This window comes from Tauraco erythrolophus, chromosome 3, assembly GCF_009769465.1.
Source record: "Tauraco erythrolophus isolate bTauEry1 chromosome 3, bTauEry1.pri, whole genome shotgun sequence".
NCBI classification, from domain to species: domain Eukaryota; kingdom Metazoa; phylum Chordata; class Aves; order Musophagiformes; family Musophagidae; genus Tauraco; species Tauraco erythrolophus.
The window spans coordinates 87522311-87547244 of NC_141467.1; the positions used below are offsets into that span (position 1 = coordinate 87522311).

General features: G+C 35.9%; 1 protein-coding gene across 4 annotated transcripts in view; it reads right to left on the minus strand.

Moving 5' to 3' along the window:
• Window positions 1–24934, minus strand: part of CSMD3 (CUB and Sushi multiple domains 3) — a 737988-nt gene that overhangs the window by 264522 nt on the left and 448532 nt on the right. For all 4 annotated transcript variants that reach the window (XM_086609528.1, XM_086609527.1, XM_086609526.1 and 1 more), the window contains 3 exons: window positions 16766–16981; window positions 15962–16150; window positions 6011–6180 (listed from right to left, as the gene is read on the minus strand). In XM_086609528.1, the coding sequence (XP_086465654.1) occupies window positions 6011–6180; window positions 15962–16150; window positions 16766–16981 (575 nt within the window). The remainder of the gene's footprint in view (window positions 1–6010; window positions 6181–15961; window positions 16151–16765; window positions 16982–24934) is intronic.

Sequence of the window (24934 nt, forward strand, 5' to 3'; positions counted from 1 at the left end):
AAAGCTATTTTTTTCCACATAGGTGAAATCTCATCTGGCACATCAGCTCTGACTCTACATACTGCCAAGCCATACATATCTCACCAAAAAAAAAAAAAAAAAAAAAAAAAAAAATCCCCCCAAGCTGATATTCTCTTTCCATCTCAGTCCTTTTCATACTTGGCATTTCCATCTCCTTTGTTTTAGTTCGTTTATGGAATCTGCCTGCAAGTTTCTTCTTTTAACATTAACTCAAAACCACTCATTAATTAGTACCATGTATAGGTACATTTTTATTTATGTTGAAATCTACTGAAAATAAAGAAAACAATCACCTTTATTCAAGTTTCAATTTTAATAAAAGATGCCTTTCCCTCAGTAAATTAGAAGAGTATATTAAAAGATCTTTGACGTAAAAGAATGCTTTCTACATTCAACCGATTTCAGCACACATAAAGTGTTCACCACTAACGATGGATTATTCAGACAAGTAGAATGGCAACTCTGTTCCTTTCCATGTAAATCTGAAGGGTTTGCTGACAGCTATCAGAGACTACAGAGTTTACAAGCAAAATTGTTGGATGGAGGTAAAAGTGAGGAAAAAAGTAGGTAGAAATGGAAATAATGTATTCTTCTTCTCTGCCTCCCACACAGGCAGTTTGCTCTAAAAATTCTGAATTCTGGAAGCATAGTGCAAAAGTTCAATTATCAGCACAATTACAAAGAATGAAACAATTGTTACACAGTTTCTGAGATTAATATTAAATGGATTGGTATATAATGACTGTATGTATTTTAAATTCTTCATCTTTCATCAACATTAAAATAAGATGTGGCACTATCAAAGTAGGTTATAACCCTACACAAAAAAAAAAAAAACACAAACCCAAAACAAAACAAAATGGTAGAGAGAATTATATATTTCTTATAGTTTCCTATAAAAACTAATCAGCCAAACAAAAAAAAACAAAACAAAAATGCAACACCTACAACATTAATTTAAGTAGCCAGAGCAGTTACATCAAAGAGAGAAAAGGAGAATTGCATACTAAACAAAGCAAATGAAAAACAAATTATATGTTCTGAAACCTCTATTCCATACGAGTTCAAAATTCATAAATGGGAACTACTCCTTCTCTGCCTGGGAAGTAAAAGTAAGGGCAGTGATTTATTTGTCTCAAATATGCTGTTTTGCTCTAATGCTGTATTCCCAGTTCAACTATTTCATTGTTTCGATCACAGTGCTTGTGAGGTATAAGTTGGATCGATGGTCAGTTAATCCATGTGGTAAGCAGAAGACCCCATGACTCAATTAAACAACTGTCAGAAGTTTAGTAGAATATTCAGTCTATTCAGACCTTGAATAGAATTTCATCTGCTTAGCTCCAATAATCTAAAATATTAGCTGATAGAAAAAGTAACGCAAAGTAGATGATTAACTTCTTTGCCATCATTTACATCTATCAGTTCTGAAGAGCAGAGATACATTATCCATTTCTTAACCAAAGTCTAAAGTTAAAAAAATGAGCTTTAACTATGAAGTCTTATGAGGTTGCTTTATTTGTGTTTGAGGAAAGGAATGGGGAAAGGAAGCCCTGTCAGAAGCTGTTGTTTCCAAATGGTGAACTCCTTACCCTCCCTAGTTCATAGTTAAAAGGGAATAATTATTCTTTACTTACCTCAGAGATTTCTTAGTTTGGTCAAGGCATTAACGTTTATATAGATTTACAAAGTAGTGATATACATTAGATCGGTTTACAGCATTTGCTGACTATTATTGATTCACTCAAACTAAAATTATAGTATGACCCTAATGTCCTACTCCTGTAGTCAAAAGTGTATTCTTCACAGTCAGTAGAACAGGCAAATTAGGCAGGATTTTCCCTTTTTTCACTTTAGTTACCAGTTCTACAAGAAAGATGGGGAGAGGCTGTTCAGGAGGGCCAGTTGTGATAGGACAAGGGGTAATGGTTTTAAAATACAGGGAGGTAGATTCAGGTTGGATATTAGGAAAAAATTTTTTACCATGAGAGTTGTAGTACACTGGAACAGGTTGCCCAGAGAGGTGGTGGATGCTCCATCCCTGGAGACGTTCAAGGCCAGGTTGGATGAGGCCCTGAGCAACCTGATCTAGTTGGAGATATCCCTGTTCCTTGCAGGGGGGTTGGACTAGCTGACCTTTGAAGGTCCCTTCCAGCCCTAACGATTCTATGATTCTACAAAAATAAAAGGAAGTGCCTGCAAATTTATCTTCAGATATATTTTTCTGGGATTAACATCAATCAGTCTAAGAGCATAAAGGAAAAAAAGTGTGGATAACCAAGACTACTTTCCTGGTCTTGAAGGTATTAATGATAAATAGTAGGCAAATTCCCAAGTCAGTCACACACCAAATTTTCCATTGATTTTTTTTCAGCTCGTGGAGACAAGAAGTAATCATTAATGATAGGGATCAACAGACAACTTCAGAAAAGGTTCCATGAGAAAAGTTTTGGAATGTGTGACTTCTGCTTTGAATTTCATGAAACAAGACTCCTTTATCAAATGAACAATTTAAAAAAAACCCACAACAGTCTGATGAGGTTAAGACAGTTTGTAAGAGCTTCATCTGAGAGATGAGTCAAGAAGAGACATGATGGGTTCCACAGGTATCATCGCTCCCACAATATTAAAGGTCGAGTGCCTCTGTTTTGCTACATTGTCAGATAAGCTGAAAAAAGTGATGATCATAATAAAGAATACTTCTTGTAGATTTTTTTAATAGATTGGGAGGAACTTCAGCTCATTATTATAACTCAAGACTGCTGACTTGAAAAACATACACACAAATTACTCTATATTACTTTCATCTAATGGATGCACCTGCAAAACACGGAAAATATTTTTGCTACTGACATTTACAGCTGAGTGGTGGCCTCCCTCCATTTATAATTAATTTAGCATTACACTTAAGTTCACATTAATTGAGTAGCGATATTAAAGTAGAATTTTGTTTTTATAAACCTCTCAGTTAACATTTTCTAGTTAAGCTTAAACATCTGTAGTGCACAGGGTTGGAATGGCACTTCAGAAATATTAAGTGCATGGATATTTTCAAAACTGTATGTGCACTAAATGATTAAGGAAGAAAAAAAAAGAAAAAAGTTTGAATTGTTTTATAGCCTTTGATACAGTTTCTCATAGTGTTCTGGTTGAGAAACTGATAACTGCTGGCCTGGACAGGTACACCCTCCTTTGCGTTAAAAACTGGCTGGATGGCCGGGCCCAAAGAGTGGTGGTAAATGGGGCTAAATCCAGCTGGAGGCCGGTCACCAGTGGGGTTCCCCAGGGCTCAGTGCTGGGTCCAGTTCTGTTTAACATCTTTATCAATGACCTGGATGAGGGGATTGAATGTACCCTCAGTAAATTTGCGGACGACACCAAGCTGGGGGGCTATGTCGATCTGCTCAAGGGTAGGGAGGCCCTTCAGAGGGATTTGAACAGACTGGATCGTTGGGCTGAGGCCAATGGCATGAGCTTTAATAAGGCCAAGTGCAGAGTCCTTCACTTGGGGTGTAAAAACCCCAAGCATCGCTATAGGCTCGGGGAAGAGTGGCTGGAGAGCTGCCTGGCGGAGAAGGACCTGGGGGTCTTGGTTGACTACCGGCTTGATATGAGCCAGCAGTGTGCCCAGGTGGCCAAAAAGGCCAATGGGATACTGGCGTGTATCAAGAATAGTGTGACCAGCAGGAGCAGGGAAGTGATCCTGCCCCTGTACTCGGCACTGGTGAGGCCGCACCTGGAATATTGTGTCCAGTTTTGGGCCCCTCGCTTTAAGAGAGATATTGAGCTCCTGGAGCGAGTCCAAAGAAGGGCGACTAAACTGGTCAAGGGGCTGGAAAATAAAACTTATGAGGAGCGGCTAAGGGAGTTGGGGCTGTTTAGTCTGGAGAAGAGGAGGCTGAGGGGAGACCTGATTACGGCCTATAAATACTTGAGAAAAGATGGTGGGGAGGTGGGGGAAGGGCTCTTTACATTAGTGATGGGTGATAGAACAAGAGGAAATGGGTATAAGCTTAGTCAGGGCAGATTCAGGTTGGATGTTAGGAAGTATTTCTTCTCTGAAAGGGTTGTCAGCCACTGGAATAGGCTGCCCAGGGAGGTGGTTGAGTCCCCATCCCTGGATGTGTTTAAGAATAGGGTGGATGATCTACTTAGCGATATGGTTTAATGGGGATTAGGGATGGTTGGACTCGATGATCTCTAAGGTCTTTTCCAACCTAGAAATCTATGAAATCTATGAAATATTTATATTAAATTATATTGATATAAAAGAACATATTTATGTAACTGTATATAAATGTAGCTCCATCCCTACAGTGCTATGACTTTTACTCTAAGATAAGAGAGTTGAATTGCTTCAACCTAAAAAGTCTTGAGGAAAATGCAGCCATGTACTTCTGTTGGATGGGCATAAAACCCGCGGACAGAAATATTAGAACAATAATTTGGGTGAATAAGGATTCAAGTTCAAATGTAAAACCTGATTTCAAATCCTATGCTAATGTTAGTTAATTCAAATATCTTACCATAACTTCACTAATTTTTCTGCTTCAGTAAGAAATTCCAAAACTGTTAAAAAGACACACTTGCATACATCATCTGGATGTTTTAATGATATCTTGAATAACTGAGGATTTTTGGTTGGTTGGTTGTTTTTTTGCCATGGTATTTATATGTTAATAAATACTAAGCATTTTTCAAATTAAATCTTTCTGTACTAATTAATGTAAAAATTAAAAGATATCTACTTGGTTCTGAAGTAAGCAGTGAGGCCAAAATAAAATAAACATACCTGTGCACGCTGGGTATCTAGTAGCCTTTGGTTTATTCAGCTTTGCTTGTGTTTTGTTTTAAGAAGAACATAATACTTATTTAAAACCATTTTATTTGTTTTTTTCTTCTTGCTGCCTGATTTCATCTTAGATTGTTTGTTTAGGTCTGCTTATTCCTTAGGTATAATTAACCCCTTTTTGGAAGTGTCTAACAGCTAATGACAGAAATCTTAACCTAATGCGGAGATGGCTAAAGTTAAATGAGATAAATAAAACCCAGTATGAATCATAATTGTTTCTTAGAAACATATCTTTCTATAATCCTTATTTAAGTAACCACATGGCAGAATTTTTTTTTTTTCAATCAAATATGATCAGCATGGTATCTCTTGTTCCTTTGATTTCTGAGAGGCAAGTTTAATTAAATCGAGTATTCTGAAAAATTAGACAATTATTTCAACCATTTTATGGATATCTTATTGCATTTAGATGATATGTCCTGAAAGACACTCACCTTGATAATCATCAGCTTTAAATATGTAGTTGGCTAAGCAATATATGCATCTGAAAATATATATATCATGGAACACAGTAATAAAATCTATGAACAAATCAAAGTAAATGCTACTAAATTTATAGGGTGAAAACACCCTATAAAACTCTGGAGGGTTCCAGTATCCTGTTTTTCCCCTTGTTTTTTTTTTTGTTTAATGCAAAAATTCTCTTCGCGTGTAATTGCTGTGATTATCATTTTGCAGGAGATGTTACATATCAAACAAGATTAGCAGAAACCTCATGCAAAACATAGTATATAGATGGTGTACTAAATTAAGCTTCGAGTATAATATTATGTTTAGATCAAAGCTCAAGTTATGAAGATACTGAGGAAGAAAACAAAATTTACAAAAGATGTAACTGATGAATATTTAACACTAAGAACAGAATAAAAATACACATTAAGGCAACATTTGGTTTACAGCTTCAGCCTCTCTTAATTATGAGTGGTCAGAAAAATACATGTTTTAAGAAACAGATTATGGAAACACTTTAGGTTGCCTAATTTTTTACCTTTTTAGAAATGGAACTGGTTTCGATATGTATTTCCTAAGAAATTCTTAATATAAACTTACCTGATAATGTACTATCACAGACAGATAAACTTCAACGATATGAGAAACCACAAGTTCAGAAATAACAAATAAGTTACGATTACATACCTTAAGAACATCTCCTTGGGCTAAGTGAAATGTTCTAGCAGAAATATTGATTCCTTTCCCTGCTTGTACCTGAATGCTATAAATACATTCATGGTTGTTTTCATAGTTAAGAGGATAATTGGGGGACAACAAAATTCCTTCATTATTAGTCGTGGAGGCTCCACATTCAGCTGTAATTAAAAGAAAATGTTAAGGTATATTTTAATAGAAAAAAACAATAATTTTAGTAATGGTGATAATGGGAATGTTAATGCAACCTAGTTCAACATTATTGACATTTATTGATATCTAAAATCTAGTTTTAAATATATATTCATGACAGTGACTGAAGGTTACAAGAATATTTCTAAATTGCAACGCTTTAATAAAAGTGCGTTAAATAATATGGAGAGTTGTAATCATATTAAAGACACATTCCATAATTACAATGTTTTAAAGGATCTTTCTTGAATTTTGTTTTGGAGGAAATATATTTGTTTTTACTTCTCCAACAAAGAAATTCATAAAGACATGTGAATTAAAAGAAAGTTAAAGTACTCTAGAAATTTATATGTGTATATATTTATATATACATGCACATGCACAAATATACATCCATGCAAATACACACATTTTCATGCAGATTAATGAAAAAAGATAATTTTTCTCTAACATTGATTAAATAAAATAAACAACATAGTCAATGGTATAAATTCCAGTAGAAAGAGTTATCACTACCAGCTAAACAATAGAAAAAAATACTTTCATTAATAAACAAGTAAAAAAAATAACTCCCAGGGGAAGGAAAAAAAAAAAAAAAACACAAAAAGAAAAAAGAATGAAATGTTAGAAATAAAAATAAGAAAATGTTTCTAAGTAATACTGTCATTATTCTAAAAAAGAAACCTTATGATTGAAGACTTCGGTAAATAAGTTTAATCACAAAAAAAACCTCAAAACCGGAAAAACTTGTGGTAATGCTACATTAGGTATTAATAACTAATTTTCATTTACTATTCTATTTTGGACTACTTACATAATTTTAATTAAGACATTTTTAGCATCGATGTACCAGGTATTTTGAATTACCACAGACAAATTATTACAATTCTTTCCTTCCTTTTTTACTTAGTCTTGATATGTGGTCATTATAGTGCAAGGACAAGAGCATTTCCTCTCTTGTTAACAGATTTAGATGAATTTTAAATTTAACTGTAACACCTAATTTCTGGGTTTATGTTTGTTTTCAGGATCACTTCAATATTCTTGCCATCTATCTTATCCATTCGCATGAGAATTCACCCCAGTTATTTTAAAATGGGAAACTCATCAGTTTATAATTTCACAGAATAAGAAATTGTATTGTGCAAAACTGTGTGGTACTTTTAATCATTTGAAAAGGTGTTTAAACAACCTATGGTATGTATTTTAAGAGCTACTACTGTTTATTAGCATTATTATAATTCCCTCACCAGACTTGTTAGAGTGAAATCCAGGATATCAAAATACATATTTTGTATATGAAATTTGTACATTAAATGACAAAAAAAAAACACCTCTTCGTTCTGTATGCAGCTAAAACAAACATTGTGCAGAAAGCTGAATTAGGCACAGATCAAAGCAGAAGAAATGCCTGATTACCAAGTTTAATTCAATAGTGATACAGAACAAGTACCCAGATAATTTAGGTGTCATCGCTTTGTCTCATAACAGTTGGATATACATAATCTAGGTGAAAATGGAAAACCTTCTACTCCACATGATCATGTCTATCCTTTTATTTCATTCTCAAATAAACAGGTATTTGGTACTCTCAAGATGCATAGGTCAGTTTGAATTACAACACATAGGAGCAAGATGATTGTAATTTCAAGTTTGTGGGTTATCCTTTTCCATTCCAGAGAGAGAGCAAAGTCAAAAAGCACATGATAATTATAGTATTAAGTTGATCCAACAACTCTGTTTTTGTCAGAACTGTAATTCAAAGCATTTTTTTTTAATCTGAACACAGCAGTGAGCCAACTGCTTGGACATTTTAACTAATATTTGAGAGCCATGCTATGTTTCCTGTTAAAAATAAGGAAATTTTTCATGTCATAATATTTATCTATCTGATTGTACTTTTCTTAATTTAGAGGGAGAATGTTGTGTTCCAAATTGTGGATTCCCCATCATTGGAGGTGTTCAAGGTCAGGTTGGATGGGGCTTTGAGCAACCTGACCTAGTGAAAGATGACCCTGCCTGTGGCAGGGGGGTGGACTAGATTATCTTCAATAGTCTCTTCCAACTCAAACCATTCTGTGATTCTATGTACAACTTGAACGCTCATGTTAGCAGAGAAGAAAGTAAGTTTAGTAACAGTAGTCTTGAAAACCACAGTATAAAAGAATTTCTCCCACAGCATTCAGTCATATCATTTTAGTTCCACGGAAGCACACATTGCAGCCTACAACAGTAGCTTCTTTTGTACACCGCTCAGAGGGATCCTTACAATATCAGCAGTTAGTTCCTGGATTCTCTACTTGCCTCCTGTCAGTGCAAATTATGACTTTGAAAAAAACCAATAACCATAAAATACCAAAAATACACACAAAACCTGGCAGTATAATTCTGAATAAGTGCTGAATCAAACAGGGAAGATATACAATTAATATTTGACTTTACAAACTATAACACAGATAGTTCTGTCTGCCAGTCTCCACTTCTACCAGTGAACACAAACTGACAGATACGTTGCTTAAAATTACATGGAATTTCAGGTAACTTACGGTTGCCTTCTATTCTTTGATGTTAATACTAAAGTATATATAAAAAAAAAAAACGAACCATAATACTTCTATGTGCAGTTAAGTGCTGAGTAAAAAAGTGTCAGGGAAAAAATGTTTACTGAGTTCATAAGTTTAAAACAAATATAAATATTAAACATATGTAATTTCTTTAAAGTGTTTGGGAAAGAATTTTAACAGGCATTACAGTGAGTGACAGAAAAAAGAGACTGAAGAGGCAAATCAGGATAAAATCAAGGGAAAATGTGTGAAGAGGGAAATATAGAAGAAAGAAAAGAAAGGACAAAACACTATTTTGGAAGTAAAGGAAAATCACAGAGGAACAGAAAGTCTGTAACCATACTTTAACAACATACTTAGAGATGTCATCAGAATTACAAGTATTTCTGCACTGTCTTAATGCTTCATTTTAGTACCATTTCCCGTTCAACAGAGATTAAATTCAGACTGCTTTAATGACAAAGTTTAAAAAAAAAATCCACTTATTTCAGCTGAAACTTAGAACCTACTCTACAGACTTTGCTTGTAGGATAAAAAAGAAATAGGGAAAATATTCCAACATCCAGGTAAGTTTCCACAAAGACTTTAATTCAGCCTTATATAAAGTACAAGGATGTAACACTAAGATTGAAGTGAATTGCTGTTTCTCAACTTTAGCAGAAATATAGACCCATTTCAGTATTAGAAACAATAAGAAACAAAAACTCAAAGGAAAATAATGAAAGGTAGATACTGATATAATGCGCTATTTATAAGAAATGACTGTTATGAATGTGTGTTTATTGCACATTTCCATAATAAAACAGATGAATTTAAACCACTGTTTATTAATGTATTTAAATTCTGTAATCATGTAAATGCCTTCATTTTTATTGTAACCAAGGAATGAAATGCAACTGTTTGGGTAATTTAACCATTTGAAAACAATTCTTCAATGAATGGCTTTTTAAAAAAATAAATAGTCTATTAGAGAATTTTGCAAGGTTTCTCACAATTCAGGTGATGAAATGCTCATCATAAGTAACTATAAAACAAACTAAAAAAAAACCTACATGCTGCTACAGATTGAAATTCAGTCATTGTTTTCTTCAAGACAATTCTTTGGAATCAAAAGATAAAAGCTACAAATAGCAGTTCTGTATTGTGAAAAGATGTTATCTCTTGGTTAGGGGACTAAGCGCATTGCAACAGCTTGACTGGCCAAGTAAGTGGAAGCACTCTAAAAAGGATTTTATCTATAACCAACAGTGGTAGCAGACTGCAAATCAACAGTTACTTCAGAAAGTGTATCTAAATTCAGTGCTCAACAAACAGTTTCTTATAAAACTGTTAACAACAGAAGTTTTATCTCTTCAACTGAGGGCAGACATAAGGAAGAAAATAGACTCTTGTCAAAACAAGACAACGAAACAGAGGATAACAAGACAATCCTAAAAGGATTAAGTTGTGACTGAAGTATTCTTTCCCTGAATAACCTGAGTTATGAGGTCATCAAAAGTTTTCCAGGTGGTTTTGGTACTCTGACAGAGCTAAGTACAGAGAACTCTTCAATGTTGAAATGTTCTTCAATCAGTGAGAACAGTGTTTTTTACTTTTATTTTATGTTGTTCCAAAAGACTAGATTTCCTTTCATAGAGTTGAAAAAGAGTAACTGCAATTTCTTGTTACTTATCTGCAGTACATACATCTACATCAGAGTTGATCTGAACATCAAAAGATTCATGTAGCTGTCTGTGTTTTAAATTTTCTTTAAATATACTTTGCACATACTTTTTTGGCTGTTACCTGATTGCATTGTTTAAGTTATAATGGAAGACGCTATTGCTAGATTTGGGATGGTTCTGTATTTAAGACCTACACATAATTTTACAGCAAGTTGATGTTTCTACTAAAATGGCCATATACAAAAGAAATCATTGCTAGAAATTATTATTTACATTATTACTATTATTTTTCATAATTAATAGCTCCAGCTGATAAGAACGGAGTCCCATATACTTAAACATTATGCTCCTGCAGTGCAATCGACCAAAGAAGGATGGAGAAACAGTATAACAAATGAGCTTCTGCATTACTATTAACAAGGTAAAATACATTAACAAATGCATATTCTGTATGAGGAGATTTTAAACAACCAGTGTGCACAATTTGCCTTTAGACTACCTATAACATTCTCATAAACAAACAAATAAACAAACCCCAAAACACACACAAAAAAAAAACCAAAACACAAACCCAAAACAAAACACAAAATAACTCAAGAACTGTTGAAACTGTGAAAATTTCCGCACTGTGAACAGGAACAGTTAAAACTTTATGTAAAATATTAAAATACATAAGAAATGTTAAGAAAGTGCTTATCACATTATAATGCCATTATACTAACAAATGGTGAGGCCTCAATAGCTTTTACTTTGTTCAGAATATGCTGTCCTTGAAGAAAATAATAGAAATGCAACATATTCAGAAATGGCAGGAGAAATATTTAAATGAATACATTTACTTCTGACAAACAAAAGAAAGATTAGGATTAATTTGTTCTGAGAGGAATCAATGACACATTTACAAGTGCATATCACAGTCCTCAAACTGAGAATTAATGCTGCCAAAACATTCCACATATTAAAAGAAAACTCAATTAAATCTAGCAAAAAGACACTTTTTCAAACCTAAAATATTAAAACCAATCTTTGCCTTAGATTTTGTGTATACAGAGAATTGTATAAACCCATGCAGCAAGACTCTAACGGCAATTTGGAATAAAACGTGCAGAAGGTGGCTAATGGCTCTCCTGCTAATTAAGGGACTTCGCGATTGCTGCAGATGAATCTGTGGTAGAACCTTCACTTCGTTGGTTACATAATTGTGCTTCAGTTCAATATTGTTGGGTTTTTTTTCTTATACAATATAACCTTTCAGACATTTCTGTTTTTCACTCCCCAGGTATTGCCTGAGAAGCACCTTAACTCACGCTTGGCAAAGAAGCTATACTGGTAAAAAGGAAAAGAACCATGATCTTAGCAAAAATCTTTACCAGCAAAGATCCATATACAATATTATCTGAAAAGCACACAATAAACATGACATAAATGAATAGATTTGCCTCTGGATTTTTTATGTTTGTTTTTCTGCTTTTCATAATTTTAATGAGTATAGTTCCTTGGAAATTTGTATGACCAGAATATCAGATAGTCTGTTTAGGATATACTGAGAAAAACAGACAGAAAATATCATAAGGAGAAATATAAGTGGAAGTAGCAACAGAAAACAAGATTCAAAGTCAAAAAGTGTCTTCCAGCTAAGGTTTAGCAGACTGGAAAGAAATTGTATGGCTCTGAGAAAGCTAAAGGAAAAGGCCTTACACAGTTGGGAAGCTATGAAGAGACCAGATTATTTTTTTTACATAGACAAAGAAACAATTATGGGTTATAAATTCTGACATGATAGTTATAATGAAAGGTATTGGGCAGCCTTATAAGGGAAGGAATTAAAAATAAAAGGAAATAAAAAAGAAAATGGAAAAGGGCAGAAGAGAGAAAAAGACATGAGAAATTCTGGCATAAAAAAGTTGACTTTCTACATTTCACTAGATATAGAGGTAATTCCCGGAAAACAGTGTGCATGCTGAACATGAACAATGCATTTGGTTATTATGCGAATAAAGTATGAAAAGAAAGCATGAAACTAAGGAATGACAGTATTCTTACAGATCTTCAATTGTCTTCATTCCACTATTGATTATCAGAAAAGTTTGATTTCATCTATTTCATTATTTTTTTTCTTTAAAGCAACATTAATTGCTCTTGTATTTTCTTTTCTATAATACAGTTGAAGGGAAATTCAAACTGGCTTCTTGTAAGTAGGTAGAGACATCTGAACTCTAAATGCATCAAAATCAATTCAGAAGCACTACGAACCTATGAAAACAACTCAACTGTGTATTCGCAAACTTTAAGATGACACCTCTGCTCTCGATCACAAGCTGGAGACATGCCCCTAACACAGTGCTGAGAACACTGATTACTTAGGACTATCCAGAGCTTAGATGTATGGAAAAGGAGCATTCATTTAACTACCAGAAAAACAGCCAATAAAACTCAAACCAAGTCAAAACAAAACAATGACATTACCTTAACACTGTTTGTTAGTTAACTAAAACTACCATAGATACGCTGGAAACACAAGCGATGCAATTCACAAGTGATTACAGACATCTACCCCAATATGAGTTGAATCATATAGCAGACTCCTTTTAATTATATTGAGAACACATACATTTACTGTAAGAGTAACTTTAGGATATTAGGAATGATGTATAGATACCCAGACAAGACATACACATTTGTGTGAACCCCTACTAACCATGCAATTAGGAAGCGTGAAATTATCAAGTTCTTCAGGATTTACAAACAGTAGTATTAACTGTGTAACAGTTTATCAACTTTGAAGTTATTAGTCACTTAACAGAATCAGCTAAATAAACAGAAATACGGAAAGTGTTTCTGCGTTTGTAGAAAAGATTTGTTATAAAAATTGCTCCAGCACAAAATCAAGTCCTATACAATTCACATAATGCCACTATTTGAGCAAATCAGCTTTAAAAACTCAGTAAAAAAATATTACTTTGCTATTTGAACATTACTTTTTCTTTATTAATTCCTAATTTCAAAATTTCATTTATTAAGTCTTAATTTTCAAATTCAGTTTTGAAAAAGAATATCTTCCTACATCGAATAATAATAGTAAAAATAATATATATCATTTATTTACCCAACTTCTCAGTAAGAAGAGCAAAGACAGCTTCCTATTCACTGGCAAATTATTTAGTTTAGTATTTATTACGATTGCCTACTCTGTTTCAGGACTCGGCACATTGGCCTGTGTATCCAGAAAGGGACGCCTGATAAATATTCTGGCAAGAATTCCGAATACTCTTGTTATCCACCTAAATCATAGAATCATAGAATCATAGAATGGTTAGGGCTGGAAGGGACCTTCAAAGGTCATCTAGTCCAACCCCCCTGCAACAAACAGGGATATGTCCAACTAGATCAGGTTGCTCAGGGCCTCGTCCAACCTGGCCTTGAACGTCTCCAGGGATGGAGCATCCACCACCTCTCTGGGCAACCTATTCCAGTGTTCTACAACTCTCATGGTAAAAAATTTTTTCCTAATATCCAATCTGAATCTACCTCCCTCTATTTTAAAACCATTACCCCTTGTCCTATCACAACAGGCCCTCCTGAATAGCCTCTCCCCATCTCTCCTGTAGGTCCCCTTGAGGTACTGGAAGACCGCTATAAGGTCACCCCGGAGCCTCCTCTTCTCCAGGCTGAAGAGCCCCAACTCTTTCAGCCTGTCCTCATAGGAAAGGTGCTCCAGCCCTCTTATCATCTTCGTGGCCCTCCTCTGGACCCTCTCCAACTGGTCCATGTCCTTCTTATGTTGGGGGCTCCAGAACTGGACGCAGTACTCCAGGTGAGGTCTCACGAGGGCAGAGTAGAGGGGAAGAATCACCTCTCTCAACCTGCTGGCCACGCTCCTCTTGATGCAGCCCAGGACGCGGTTGGCCTTCTGGGCCGCAAGAGCACATTGCCGGCTCATATTGAGCTTCAAAATCCACAATTGCTTTTTTGATTTCTTTATATCATTGACAAGAACTACTTCTACAGTATTAACCTAGATGATCTTCAAGGTCCCTTCCAACCCAAACCATTTTGTGATTCTATAATTCTATAAATTAAACAAAAAATTCACAAACACTTAACATTTATGGGGGGGAAACGGCTGACTAAGTCATTCTAGTGGAGACTATTTTTTATTTTCAAAGATAAGAAGAAAATATGTTAACTGGAAAATAATTTACTTATTGTGTTCCAGATTTCTTTTCTCAACCTCCTTCCCAAACATAAACATTATTTTCTATGTCATGAACTCTAAACAGCAACTTTTTTTCATTTATGCTGCTGCACAAGTTCTCTTTACTCATAATTTACAGATTCATTTTCAGTATACTAACACTTCCAGAAATTTATTACTAAAATTTAACCCGTCTTCACAACTGTGCATGCATTCATTATTATTCTTATGGTGAAAAATTCACCAATCCCAACACAAAAATAACTTTTATACATGCACTACACTGACTCAGCTTCTAAACCATTTCTTCGGCAGATACACACATAAATGTCGCTTACATATATATGCCAAATGCAGAACTTTAGTTATATCAAGGTAAGGATAGGAAGAGTTTGGACATGAAAATTATGCTACAGTAACTCATTCTGGACGAGAGCAAGTACATAACCAATCAATAGTTACTACACAATCAGATTCTGAAAGAAATTTATGTTTGACTATCATACAACTTAGTAAGAAAAAATAAAATATTTCAAATGCACATTGATACAGATATTTTTATATATAAACCTTTATATATAAACCTTTCCACATGGCATATGGTCTTAAATATAAAAAAAAAAATAGACACTTAAGAAACTATCTTACTTCTTAGAGATTTTGTTGTTGTTTTAACAGTTCTCAACAGAATGGAAAATTAAGACATTTAGGAAGACTTCAGCTCAGACAACATTAGCCATTAAAAATTAATTTTCTAGTCAAAGCTACCTACGTAGGCTACCTCTACAGTTGTGTGGAGAGTGTTAGGAACCATCAGAAAGTGTTTCTTCTCAGATGATATTCTGAGGATATGGTTCTCCACTCTGATTTACGTAGGAAGCCCAAGTTGACTGCACTCCTATTCCTGGGCCTAGCTTTATGAAATAACTCTAGTCTAAGTGCTCTAATTACATTTACACAATTTCATAATACAAGTATCACGCGGAAGCTTTCACTGACAAAAAACACTCAGGTATTAGGTATCTGAACTGTTAAATGTTGATTTAAATTTATACCCAGTTTTCCTAACCTATTGATCAAAATAAGAAGAATAATCATTGTGCCCTCAATTTGAAATGCTTTCAGATATAGACCATGAACTCCAGTGATAGTTCTAATGCTAAATACATTAAGAAAAGATTAAATATATTTGACTAAGGAGATATGGAGAATATGAGAGTATATTAAAAAATAAGAGGTGTATTACCATGCTTTTCCATGCTGTAAATCTGCAAATCCATGGACAATGACTACACATACAAGCAAATGAAAGCAGCTGACCACGTACCCACACACCTTGGCAGAGGTGCACTCCATACTCGTCGGCCACCACCAAGACAAACAATCTCTGAAGCTCCTTCTAAACGATATCCAGATGAACAGGAGAATGTCAGAACATCTCCCACTCCAAAATTAAATCCTATTCTGTTACCAAATTGTGGGATCCCAGGGTCTTCACACGGTTCAAGATTATACTCTGAAAACATGAGAGCAAGTCAATTCATACGAGTGAGAACGTTTTCTATCAGTCATATTTAGAATCTTGCAGTCTAGCAATTTCTGTATATTTCCATCTGATTACCAATACAGTTTTCAGATTTTAAAACTAAATGAATGTGTGAATGTTAAATTGGCAATAATACTACATTAACAAGTAAGACTAATGAACACATTCACAACATTTTTAAGATGCATAACGCAATATGCTTTATCACTCTTGTAAGATTCATAAATGTTCCAGGTACATTAAAAGAAAAAAACAAAAACAATTGAACACCATAAAAGATTAAGTAATTTACAGTAGGGTTCATCTGGAATTTCACTAATTGAAATTTGACTAGGTCTGTTTCCTCCCCTTGCTTGATAATGTGTCTTACAGTTTACTGCCGTGTTAATTATGATGTAGCAGAAATGTCTCTACAGAGGCACAGAGATTTTCTCACTTTGAAATTGTTGTGTTTAAGAAACAACATAATTTTATGACTTGGTATATGTATTCATAAAAATCACCTCAATTTTAAACTTCTTTTTCTTTTTACATAAAAAAAAGAAAATCTTTTTCAGGAGCCAGATATTAAAGGTATTTCCTTACCAGAGAAAGAAATATTAAATCCTTCATACGATATTGAAAAATCTGAAATAAAGCGCAACTGAGCCCTGAAATTTCCGTAGAGACCAGCATTGATTGGCGAAGGAAGCTCCGAACCAGTCAGACGTGCCAATGGCTGTGTGAAACTGCCATTCTCTGTTATTAGTAAGTAGTCATGATGATCCTCCAAATGAAAGGTGTAGAAGGTGAACTGCACTCCTATTAGAAAAAGTAGAATTAGATTTTCATATCGCACTGTTAACATCCATGTAATTGAGACAAGGATTAAATTCATGCATTTCATTAAGAAACATGGTTCAGAAAATTAAGATAATCCAATTTTTCTAAAAATTGTTATCTTTCCTGATTTCAATATTAAAATATCTTTGCAGCAGGTGTTTTGGTTTTGATACTACCTTTCACTTTTGCCGTTAGCTGTAAAATATGTATGCTTGATTTATAGAATTTAAAGACATATGCTTGTTTTTTTATGTAAAATCCAATGATGCACTAAGCATATTCAAAATTACAAACTGTTTATGACAGAATAGGAAAGAAAACCTTATTTCTTACAGTCACCAGTGTCCTTTTATAGCAGCAGTCAAAGGAAAGGTTATAAAATATATGACATTATGTTCTCATGGCACATACAGTGACAGCAGCATTTCCTCCCCCAAAAAGGGAGGTCTCTTAACAAGATGTGATATATGTCAACAGTAAGTTTTTTTGTAAACCATCAGATACAAATCACACATCTAGAAAGGAAGATATACCCTGGAACACAATAGCAAGAAAAAGACTTAAAAGTCAAGACAGACAAATTACTTTTTCTGCTTTTCTAAAACTAAGAGTTAGACCATGATCTCAGGGTAGAATGCACAGAAAAGTCAAAAAAAAAGAAACAGGAGAAGACATTAGCTAGCTTAAGTGATGACTGAGACCTCTAGTGTGACAGCATTTTCAGTTTTACCATAAAAATTATAAACCAATGATTCAGGCTCTGTAAAATATATCTAATGATGTAATGCTTAGGAAAATACATTCTTCTGATTGAAGATTAACATAGTGTATGAAGATTAATGAACTTGGGGTACTCTCATGGATGAAGGATTTTTAATAGTAGACATAATTTAATCAAAAAGCAAACAAATACCTCCCCTTCCTACTTCTCCCCGCCCCCACCCTCCAAGAACTTCCCAAACAGGGCAACAAAATCTAAGACTGAAGCTAGATATGCTGTACTTGACTCAGTTGTCTAAACATAAGAACCTCCTGCTACTTTAGCTGTTGGAGTTTCTCTCTTCTAACCTCACGTGCAGCTTTAGTAGCTCTCAGTACAATTCTCCTGTTCTTTTTTTACAATACATCGGAACCCTGAGGTTGTCTCAAATGGCACTAGATATTTATGTTAATGAGACTATCACACCTAGTAAATACATTTTATAAGGGTATCTAGAATGCAAAGACACTTGGTTTATGAGCATGCCTAGTCAAGAACCTTTCAGTAAAGAAAGCAAAGACAAGAAATGAAGGAATAAATTGCATACACACATACGCAAGCTTTAACGAGCAGGATTTAGCGGAAACACTCATAAGAGACCAGAAGTCTGAAGTTTCTCACTGATGAACCATTGAATGTATCACTAATCTTGTAGCAGTTCAGCAAGAATTTAGTAACTGACTACAATGGAGGAAAGACGATTATCTTGGGTCTCATGGAAATTAGAAATTTACTGTGGAGTATTTGAGGGTATCTGAGAGATTATGTAAAACTTAATATGAGATTTTTAAATGGTATTTGGAGACTGCAAAACTTTCCGTGGGATGCTTAGGGTCAAAGGCAGGTAAGGGGAGAGATCATGGTGGATAAGGGAGAAAAAGTGTGGGAAAACTGAGAGGGTTAAGCCTCGCTTACTAATCCCTGCACCTAAGCACCACAGCCTGTCCTCTATTCCTTTTAAACTTTGCTCCTATTTAGCGTGTGTGTCCTCTGTCCAGAGTGTGAGCACATGTGTGACCACTAGTGAACATTAATTAGTGTGGACTGCCTGGTGAGCAGGATGAGGTCAGGGGCCAGCAACTAGAAAAACGGCCACAGGTCACAAGGGGGCAGCACCTGGAGGGAGTGAGATCTGGAGGCCAACTCCTGGGCCAGGACCTGGAAGTTGCGGGAGCATACCGTGTCACTCCCAGAAAAATCCTGTTCTCATCAGCCTGGCCGGAGAAATAGGATTTAACTGCCTGTGGTGTTCATGTCTGTCTGGGTGCTGTTGGTGTTTCTCTGTGTGCCAATAAATACATTTGTCGCTGTCCACATTAGTCTGTGTGACCATCCGTGTATGTGTATGCACCTGTTGGCACCTCTGGAACACAGGCTGACTCTGGCTGTCAGCTGGACATAGGCACCCCATCCCACCGCCCCCAACCTGCTGCAGCTTGCGGATCCGGTAAAACATGCCCTTACTTAGTAGCACTGACAAAGTGGTGTTTTATGAGTAAAATAAGACAAGATAATCCAAGAAATCTGTTCGGGATATGAAAAAATCTTAATTTAATAATTATACAAACAAAGCCATTCATCTACTTTGAGCATTCTATTTATTCTCCTAGAGTGTGTGACAATAAATTGGCAAAAATCACACACTGAATTTTGGAATTAATGTTAGGCTACATCTCATTTGGCCTAATGCACATGAATTTAGCTTTGGGATTAATAAACACTTAAATGGTTTAATTTTTTATCATGGCTTTACCAGTTCTTTAGATCGGTAGCATCCGATCTAGAGAAGAAAGTGTTGATCTGACATGAGAAGAGAGCTCTTGAGAGGAAAAAGTGATAAATACAGAGTGAGGCTGAAAATCAGGCCACATTTGTTGCATTTACTGTACGCAAAATTAATTTTGGCCCTTTTTATGCATTCATGAATACTGAAAAACAAACCACAACAAACCACAACAAACCGAAATTAAAAAAAAATAAAATATGGTAGTAACCCGAAATAATGGAATTCCTGTGAACCACAGAGCTTCACAGAGTATTGCCCAAACACCAAAATCAAGGTTTAACTCAAGGGAAAGTTTCAATCCATTTTCTAGATTGCCATGACATTTCTAAGCAAAACCCCAAGGTACAGCCCAGCAGCAGCTGTACAATTTAGTTTCCTTCAGAAAGTATTCTAATTACATTAAAATACGCTGTGTGACAGATTGTATCTTCTCCAGAGAAGAATTTTAAAATATATGTTCAGGTAGCTTCCTTCTCATTCTGCCACACATGGCCTTTTCTTTATAAGGAGAATAATTAGAATCTGAAATGAAGACAGGAAGACATAACACTCTAATGTCATTTCTCAATATTACAATCCAGACTGTTGGGGGATTGTACTATTCTAACTATTCTATTAGTAAATGGTTTAACATACACTGTTAATACTCCACAAATTTCACTGCACCATATATTGAATTGCATATTAACCACAGACGAAATACAGTAATTATTGTCATGATAGATGCTTCCTTTTCTCTTCATAAATAATATCAATTACTAGACGTAACAACAATATTTAAAGTGCATGTTCTATTCTCTAGCTAACAACTTAAAAAATAAAATTAATAAAAATTTATCAAGTTTGAATGGACATTCATGAATTGCAATACTGGTCCACATGAACATAAAAGAAAAATCTTTCCAGAATTCTAGAAGGTGACATGGACAGTGGGATCGAGTGCACCCTCAGCAAGTTTGCAGATGACACCAAGTTGTGTGGTGTTGTGGACACGCTGGAGGGAAGGGATGCCATCCAGAGGGTCCTTGACAGGCTGGAGAGGTAGGCCTGTAAGAACCTCATGAAGTTCAACAAGGCCAAGCGCAAGGTCCTGCACGTGGGTCGGGGCAATCCCAAGCACAAGTACAGGCTGGGCAGAGAACGGATTGAGAGCAGCCCTGAGGAGAAGGACTTGGGAGTGCTGGTGGACGAGAAGCTCAACATGAGCCGGCAATGTGCGCTGGCAGCCCAGAAAGCAAATTGTATCCTGGGCTGTATCAAAAGAAGTGTGGCCAGCAGGTCGAGGGAAGTGATTCTGCCCCTCTACTCAGCTCTTGTGAGACCCCACCTGGAATACTGCACTCAGCTCTGGAGTCCCCAACATAAGAAGGACATGGAGCTACTGGAACGAGTCCAGAGGAGGGCCACGAAGATGATTCGAGGGCTGTAGCACCTCTGCTATGAATACAGGCTGAGAGAGTTGGGGCTGTTCAGCCTGGAGAAGAGAAGGTTCCGGGGTGATCTTATAGCGGCTTTTCAGTACCTAAAGGGGGCCTACAGGAAAGCTGGAGAGGGACTTTTTACAAGGGCGTGTAGTGATAGGACAAGGGGCAATGGATTTAAACTGAAAGAGGGGAGATTTAGATTAGATATAAGGAAGAAAATTTTTACATTGAGGGTGGTGAGGCAGTGGAACAGGTTGTCCAGAGAAGTTGTGGATGCCCCATCCCTGGCAGTGTTCAAGGCCAGGTTGGATGAGGCTTTGGGCAACCTGGTGTAGTGGAGGGTTTCCCTGCCCATGGCAGGGCGGTTGGAACTAGATGATCTTTAAGGTCCCTTCCAACCTTAACCATTCTATGATTCTATGAAACGCATTTAATTGCCTGCTATTATGTAACAGCAGTATTAAGTTGCAACATAAAGATGTGTGTTTAAAAGTACCTCACAGCATTCTAGAACTACAAGTCATATACATTTTCTTGGCCATCTGACATTAAACTAATAAATTTTGTCAAAAAAAAAAAAACCAACAAAACATTAATTATTTTTTAAAAAGCATATCACTAGTTAATGGCCAGTAGAAGATACTCCTTGATATTCTGAAGTTGGAATTATATTAGACATTAAATAGAGCAGAAAATGAGATTTCCAGAAAAAAGTTTTCCTTCCTTACTTTAAAATAACCCATCTATATGTACGGGATTAATTTTCCCAAATGGTAACTATCTAAAACTCAGTCACTCAGTCTCCACTTGCACAGCTCATCTGAGGACGATATAAAGCCCCCTGGACATCAGACAATAGAGGTAAATAGACACCTTCAGTGGATGTTCGTTCCATCTAATTTAGATTCTTTTTAAGAGTGAGAATGACTCATATCCTGAAGATATATTTGTTTGCCCATTAAATACAGAAGTGGCCTAACAGAGTAGTTTACTCAGACATAGAACTTTACTGTTAGAAGTTTAAAGTTACATTAAGTAAGTCTGTGACTTATTGTCATAAAAGGAGAGCGATCTTCCTCATACAATACTGCAGGAAGAGCTTAAAGTATTAATAATCTTTTTGCCAACAGAACAAAATCTGAGACGTTCACACAATATTTCCTATTTCCTACTCACAGCAAATCCTCACTCTCCAATTGCTTTCAGTAGATCTTTGAGCAGCATGAATCAAAATGCCCAAGTCAAATTACGACATCACATTTATATTTAATGTGTTTTTCCTCAATAATATTTCCATAAGATAAAACTTATTGACACAAACAAGAATATGCTTGTATCAATATGTGTGTATATATACAAGTATTAGTGTATATGTGCTTAAAAATGTGTATGTTTACACTGTTACTCTCTTTCCCTGTATATATTATTTCTGTATATGTTTCTTCTCAGGAGTCCATTATATATGGTGCTTTTTTCAATAGCCTGACATAAAAAGTAATCATATTGAGAAAAAAACATTTCCAAGTACTGTCCTCTATAATTCCACTTTTAATTTAAGAAAAATGGCAGTGTTAACAAAATTATTTTCAAAAATTCTGAAAAATACGTCTTAGTCTGGACTCGTGTTTACTGTAGAACATACAGAAGTTTCAGTCATGTATCACTCACTCCATGCAGCTAAACTCTTACCCATCTCTGCTACTTCTCTTCAATGCCCAGATTATAAAGTTTAGGCTGGCTATCCAATGGCTTTTCAGACAGAGCACAAATTAAATTACTGCAGGGCTAACGGCTTTCTTACACTTTCTATTAGTCTTTCTTGCTTATTCAGAAGAACAGTATTCTTCCCAAATCCTTTCTCCTTTGCAAAAGGTCCTCGGTACCTTATATTCCTGCAACTCTAAAAGCCATGTATCATACCTAGGGGTAGCACTCGATCTAGACTCAGTAATTTCAAAACGCTTTCTCGCTACGGATACTTACAGGCAAATTATATTGACACAGTGGCATCATTTGGTAGTAAAAAGAGACTGCGCAATAGCTGGAGCAATAATTTCGAGAAATACACTTTGCCACTTCAACACTTGAAGGAGTTCTACATGGGACATCCAATCAGAGTGATTTAACATCTAGATGAGGAACTATGGCACTATTTGTACAAAACGGAACACAGAGATCACAGATCAGCACACTTCTCTGTGAGGGAAGTCTTATTTTTAAGTTATCACTCTTTCTTAGAGGAATACATCATGAGTATACTTTGTCACATTTTTCATGCCCTCAGAGAAAATGACATTAAGAATTGAACTTGCCTTCCTTCTTCTCCCCTTCCTTCCTTTTCCTGTATTCTTTCCAGTGTTACAGATGCAATTCTCCTTTTCACGTTCTTATCACCTCACTTTCTTTATATTCAATTTCATTTATGACATCTGTCTCTATTTCTGTCCTTCCCCTAACATTTCATTCTTAGAGTTCTCCAGTTCTTTCCACTCATAGTATGAATACTATGCAGTCACCTCCATATTTAAAAAGAAATATCAACAAAAATCTAAAAGTTTGACCCATCTCTTCTCATCTAGACCCAAAACCTTTCACCTGAAAGCAAGTAGAACATACTATATTTCAAGGAAATTTCGCTACTTGGAATGTCAACTTCCATTTGTGTCCTAAGGATTTTCTAACCTCTCCTGCGTGTTTCTTTGAAAAAACTCTTACTAATATCCTTTCTCAGGAAAAAGTTAAAACAAGTATTACACCTCTATCTTGGAATCTGTCTTTAATGAAAACTGATCCTTTTCTTGAAAGTCTCCTGTCCCTCAGCTTAATCAGAGTCATAGAATAGTTTGGAACGGAAGGGACCTTAAAGATCATCTATGTCCCTGCCATGGACAGGGACACCTTCCACTACACCAGGTTGCTCAAAGCCTAATTCAACCTACTCTTGACCACTTCCAGGGATGAGGCATCCACAGCTTCTCTGGGCAACCTCTTCCAGTGCCTCACCACCCTCAGAGTGAAGAATTTCTTCCTTAGACCTAATCTACATCTATCCTCTTACCATTTAAAGCCATTGCTCCTTATCCTATCACTACATGCCCTTGTAAAAAGTCCCTCTCCAGCTTTCTTGTAGGCCCCCTTTAGGTACTGGAAGGCTGCTAGAAGGTCTCCCCAGAGCCTTCTTTTCTCCAGGCTGAACAACCCCAACTTACTCAGCCCGTCTTCATAGGAGAGCTGCTCCAGCCCTTGGATCATTTTCATGACCTTCCTCTGGACCCACTCCAACAGCTCTGTGTCCTTGTGTTAGGGAGCCCCAGAGCTGAGTATAGTACTCCAGGTGGGGTCTCACGAGAGAAGAGTAGAGGGGCAGAATCACCTCCCTCGACCTGCTGGCCACACTTCTTTGGATGCAGCCCAGTATACGGTTTGCTTTCTGGGCTGCAAGTGCACATTGCTGGCTCACGTTGAGCTTCTCATCAACCTGCACTCTCAAGTCCTCCTCAGGGCTGCTCTCAATGCATTCAGGCATAGGCCCTGGAACAGGCTGCCCAGAGAAGTTGTAGATGTCCCATCCCTGGAAGTGTTCTATGATTCTCCACTCAGCCTGTATTTGGGCTTGGCATTGTCTCAACCCACATGCAAGACCCTACACTTGACCATGCTGAATCTCATGAAGTTCGTACAGACCCACCTCTCCAGCCTGTCAAGGTCCCTCCGGATGGCACCCTTTCCCTCTAGTGTGTCAATCACACCACATAACTTCTGTGATCAGTCATTATATAATTCATTCTTACGTCTCTATATGTTCTCTTATTGGGTTCCATTATTTATTTTCCTCTACATTTCCTTATTTTTTTTCCTCTATATTTATTTCAAAACTATGTTATTAATTCAATCCCTAAATGTATATTAAACTCCCATTTCTATGCTGCCATCCTGAAAATGTATCTCAATAAGCTGAAATA